We start from the raw sequence: 5,976 nt of genomic DNA on the forward strand, positions 1-5,976 counted from the left end.
GACCTAGAGCGATGGCATAATCTACAACTGCCCTTAATTGGTAGAATCATTCTTCTTCATATCCATTGCTGACTTTATATGGCATGGCAAAAAACTTATATGGATGGCCTTTCTATGCCCAATTTGGTATTTTGTTCTGGTCACTTGTGATGCAAATAAGATAAATTCAGAATTAAAGCACAATCGAATTATGTACAACAGTATCAGAGTCTGGCATGATATAACTAAATATTTGGGAAAGAAAACTGAAATCCCTGCTGTTTCCCATAGTCCAAAATCATGTCTTTCCTGCAGGCACCGGTTCATCTTTGTTCTGCTCTTGGCAAGTCGGGGGATTCATGTTCTTGGTGACTGATTTAAAGTTAATGCTATACTGTCCTTTCAACAGTTAGAACTTAGAAGAGATGTTTGATATTCTTTGGTTATTTGCAAAAGAGACATTTTATATCTTCTCAGGTTACCTCTTTTTCTGTCATATTGGAGCGCCATTTTATTCACTTCTCCGCTCCTCTGACACATATGAATTATAAAAATATTTCTGGTAAATGGGAAAGAGACTTAGTAGTGAATATGTTGAAGATGACTGGCAGGCAGCTATAGACTTGATAGGATCCACGTTTACATGTAACAGACAGACTGAGGAAGTCACCAGTTACCTTGAACTAAATAAAATCGTTCCCTCTCTCCTCTGTGCATCAAGTGCCATTCTGATAGGGGGACGTATGTCCACTGGTTCTGGGACTGTAAACTAATCTCCAGATTCTGGACATTTATCTCCCAGGTAGTAAGTGGCATATTTAAAATAAAAATTAAAAAAAGACCCTGGTGTTTTCCTTTTCTGTTTTCTCTCCAGGGAATTACATCTCCCTGTATCACACTACAGACTCCATGAGAAGTGCATCCTGCTCAGTTGGATCAAAGACCCCCCCCCGCCAAATGTTACTCTTTAGTACAGAGAGATTTTCTCTTCTCATGAATGATTACAAGATGTCTCAAACTGAAAAGAAGTTGCATGACCTTCTTGATTGTAAGGCGTGTAACAAAACTTAAAAGAAAAATATACACAGTAGGCCTATATCTCAGCATCTGCTTCACTTCTGTGAAGAAATGTAAAGTAAATTGTCCAATAGAACAATGGCCAAGTGTCAGGGACAAGAAAACAGTTTGTCCAAATAAAAGTCTATTAAGTCACACACTTGCAGAGTTCATTGTTTGGGTTATTGCACAGTTTAGTTTGCATTATTAAGTTCTGACATTGCACCGTGCATGACTCAAACAGACCATAGGTTTTCCAAGTGAAAACATTAACGCCAACTTAAATCAGTCTTTGCAGATTGTTTCATTCATACAGACGTTACCAACCTTACTCTGACCCGTTCTACATGCTAAATAGCTATTGTTAGCCACGGCTAGCTGCTGCTGCTGCTGAGCTGCTCCAGAGTCTCGACACATGGACATAGGGAGAGCATGGTGGGGTTGCCCAGCCAGAAAGAAACACTTGCTTGAAGTCTCTCTCTCCTCCTCTCTGACTTGAACGCATAGGCCATTTGGTTTCTGGGAAATTTTGTCTCCAGTAACCCAGCTAATTAACACCAAGACTCCTGACTTCCTGTCCGAACCAACTTCATGACATAGTCTGATGCCCGCAATGGCAATATGGCGGCAAGCCAGAGCAAAGGCATACATTACCCACCGTAAATCTATAAGAATTTAACATGTAATCTATAATAATCCTAACCCTATATTTTTATCATTTAGGACATTATATCTTGCAGTTATGACTTACCTAAAAGATTTCACATTTATTTTTACCGTATTTTTAATCTATTGTTGCTATTTTCATACATTTTTTTCTTTCTTCTAGCAGAAATGTGTTTCCTTACATAAAGCATGCTTTTGTAACAAAACAACAGGTGGAAGAAGCAGAGTGGATGCTGTGAGTTTGTGTACTAAAATAAGGTTATTTACTTAAAAATCGTTACATTGGACAGACTGTATACAGAGTTTTCATTTCCTTGGTAAACTCATAAGGCACCGAACCAGATGCTGTACAAAACAACAACAACAACACCGAAACAAAAAAACATGAAAGATTTACATATTAGAGATTATTCCTATAATGGGGTTTTCTTGCATATTTAATACAGAGAAAAACACTAAGTTACTGCTCTTAAATAGCTACTGTATGAACGGTTAGCTTCACTCACTCACTCTCACTCTCACTCTCACAAACAAACACACACACACACACACACACACAGCCAACACGTGCACGTCGTCCTGCTGCTGAAGAGAGAAAGCCAACACAGAACAGTCAAAGGAACAGTCCAACATTTTAGCTGAATCCTCTTTTTCATCCAGAGGGGTCCGGGGTGCGGTTAGCTGAGTTTAGCACAAAGACTGGAAGCAGAGGGAAACTGCTTAAAACCACAATATCTCATTTTTGTATTAGATTTCATTTTTTTATTTGGTTCAATAAACCATCAGATTTGTTGTTAGAGGGTGGGCCTTTTCTCTTTTGATGGTGCCAGGCTAACAGTTTCTGCAGGTTTCCAATCTTTGTGCTAAGCTAAGCTAACCACATTCTGGACCAGTTTCCCGAATATTCTTACTGAGAAAGTTTTGTCCCAAAATGCAAAGGAAATCACTTTGTGATTATTATGTTATAGAATGTAGAAAGTGTGACTCTTATTTTGTAATAAATGAATCTCAAACAGACCAATCAGGACACTCAGTTTGACATCTACAAACATTTTTGAAAGTCTGAAGTCAAATAATCTGATTGGACAGGTGAAACCACAGTGGGAGGAGCCAAAGTGAATGTACGCACCAATGTTAGAGGTTCTTTCCTATCTCAATGAAAAGAGAGTTTAAAGTAGACCTTCTCATCCTGAACTAAAACGAGTTCAACCTGTTTCCATGGCAGCAAAAGAAGTGACACACAGCACTCCTGACTGGCTCGCAGACCGGAGTGAGATGTCCTTCAGGGTTGGCACTTTGGCTCCACCCACTGAGGTTTAACTCAACCAATGAGATTTTTCTCTGCCACCAGAGCAGCTCCTCCTCTTTATAACTGATCTCCAAACAAACAGCTGACAGACAAACATGAACCAGGACAGGACAGGACGGACAGACAGACAGACAGGACGGGAGACGTCTCCATAGTGACTCCATTATCTCCTGTCAACGTCTCTGAGGAGTCGGCTGGACGTCAACACCACTGCAGCATAGTGTTCTGGTCTTTTCAATCTTCCTATGAGTAGGCACGGCATCTAATGATAACATTTATTTACACATTAAAATTCACATATTATAATAGTACCTTAATTTTTTATAATTAACTCTACTTTTAGAGTGGAGATATATTTCAATATGGCAGGAGAACTCAGTCCTGAAGAGAAAATAACAACAAAAATTGGCATTTTTAATGTTTTGAAACAGACAGAAGTGGAGGAAGGCTGGGTGAGGCGGGTCCTGAAAAAAAAGAAAAAGGGTTTCAAACGTTTCTCGGTTCATTAACGACGAGCATCGAGATACCCCTCCTCTCCCCTCCACAGGAAGTTGTCATAATAATTGTCTCGCTTGGCTTTCACAGAAAGCGTCAAACCGGCAGTCTCGCTCCCTGTGAGCCACTGGGCACAGAGGGAGGAGGAGGAGGAGGAGGAAGGACTCCATGTTTGTTTCCAGGCCCCAGACAGACTGAAGATGGAGGAAGCAGGAGGAGACACACAGTTCAGCCCTGAGGTGGGTCCTTTCTTTAACTCCACACTTCTCCTCCTCTTCCTCCTCGTGATGAAGACTGATGTACTGAGCCTGGGGAAGCCGGTCTAGTCTGATCAGGTCCAGGTCAGCTGTCAGGTGTATTCTGGGTTCAGGTGAATCCGGCGGCGGTGGGACGAGGAGGAGGAAGATGAGGATGAAGAGGGCGGTCAGATCTTGATGTCCTGGGACTCCACCATCTTGGCGAGCGTCTTCTTGACTCTGAGAATGGTGAGGCGGGAGGCGGGGTTAGGAGCCCAGCACTCTGACATCAGCTTCAGCATGGCCCGAAGGCACTGCGGGAACACACACACACACACACAGTTAGACAAACCTCATTCAGAGGTCAGGAGGTCAGTCTGTGTCCAGGAGTTAATCACATCCCAGGACCACAGATGAAAAATAGCCCTTTAGCATGTACTCAAGTACATTCACAGCAGTTTATTGATGTGCACTGTCCCTTTATAAATAAACAATGAGTAAATAAAACATCTCCCTCATAGAAAAAACAAGACTGAGTCTACAAACATGCTAGCGTGTAGCTCAACGCACCGCTGTGTCCAAGTACAGCGTCACAGGGCTATTGGCATTCCACAGACTAGAAGAGGAAACAGAAGATGACAGCAGGGGCCTCTCGATTTTAACTCAGTGTTGCGTCTCACCTCGTCACTGTTCCAGCGGTTGGACACTGTGGGCCGCAGTCCTTTTACACACACCACCTCCAGCATGTCTTCATAAGAGGGGTCAGAGGGCACCATCTCATAGTACGGCAGCTGGTAGTCCTCCACAATACCTGAGCAGAGAGAGAAAAGGAGAGAGGTTAAAACATCTACAAACACATTTATTTACTGAGTTCACGCATATCTGGAGAACTTCTAAAAATCAAAAAGCACAGCTCAGAAAGTGTAACAGAATAAAACTACTTTTCATTGTCCATTAATTGTCCATTAACCTAGAATAGTAGAATACTGTCAAATAATCGGCTAATTAGTTGGTCTTCATGTCTCTTTTTGTCTGAACAGTTCAAAACTCAATAGAGGTTCAATATATTACTCATATTATCAGAACTGTTGCTGATGACTTTTCTGTTGACTAACTGTTCCATCCCGTTCCAAGCATTTAGGAAAACATACCTATGAATATTATATTCCATTTGTGCCAACAGATCTAAATATTACACAATGGACCTTTAATGGGATCCAACTAATGCTCTTTTATTTAGGTAAAAATGTAAATAGATGTCTTTATTATATTGTAACTTAGAAATATAAATAATTCCTGCAGGACATAAGCTGAACTGTCTACAGTAATATGTTTTCACCAGCAGGCAGAGCCAGTTAATTTAATTGTAGAACTGGAGTTCTTCTGATCTAATTAGACAGGAAACAGCCAACAGTTACTTAGAAATATTAAACCTTTTAAAATCTTCACCAGCCAATCACAGCTGAGTATTCAATCCCTACAATAATAAACAATCAGCTGACTATGTGGTTGCACTGGTTCCTGCTGCTGTTTGAAAAATAAACTAAAGGGACCAAAATCAACTCTCCCAACACCACAGCCTGATGGCAACAATATCCCCACAATGCACTGGGAGTCATCAGGATAATCCACTGGAGAGCATTGGTTTACACACATAGCCATGACTGCAGTTGCCCCTTCATCAACAACTGCCGTATTTTAAATGTGTTCCGTGTTATTGAACACTACTAATTATATAAAACTAGATTGTGTTGAAATAATTAAACACATATTGATGGGGTCATGTTTACATCTCCACTCTGAGAGGCAGAAACTGGAGATTTCAAACATTCATCTATTACTTTTAAGTAACCTTGAAACATTAAGAAAACAGTGAAAAAAGGGACAGAACTTCTCAGAGGCTATGGTGACGTCTCCAATATTTCTAAAGTCAAAATATTTAACCTGGTGTCATTTGTGACAAATTGTTACATTTGAAAAGCTAAAACCAGAAAAATGACTAAGAATTAATAGTTGGCAGTGCATTTCTGTTGATTGACTAACTCAACTATTCGTTGCAGCTCTACACTAAATTATGTAAAGATCTGCTGCATCAATTTGAATTGTGTTTGTTTTCCTCCTAAACAAAAACATGTGGACATAATGGTTCCTTTATTAGGTACACCTGTCCTACTCTAAATATGATGCCTATAATGTTTGTTGACACCGTCATAGAGGTGTTCCTTGAAGCACATA

At 40.4% G+C, this 5,976-nt stretch overlaps 1 protein-coding gene across 1 annotated transcript in view; it reads right to left on the reverse strand.

Annotated features, from left to right (window-relative positions):
* Positions 1–1,941: 1,941 nt before the first annotated feature.
* Positions 1,942–5,976, reverse strand: part of LOC118329308 (bone morphogenetic protein receptor type-1A-like) — a gene marked incomplete in the record, with an annotated part of 45,538 nt that continues 41,503 nt past the window's right edge. The window contains 2 exon segments of the mRNA XM_035663419.1: positions 1,942–4,055; positions 4,422–4,552. Of these exon segments, the coding sequence (XP_035519312.1) occupies positions 3,930–4,055; positions 4,422–4,552 (257 nt within the window).

Source organism: Morone saxatilis, unplaced genomic scaffold (assembly GCF_004916995.1).
Source record: "Morone saxatilis isolate NCDOM2014 unplaced genomic scaffold, NCSU_SB_2.0 Contig19, whole genome shotgun sequence".
Classification (NCBI taxonomy): domain Eukaryota; kingdom Metazoa; phylum Chordata; class Actinopteri; family Moronidae; genus Morone; species Morone saxatilis.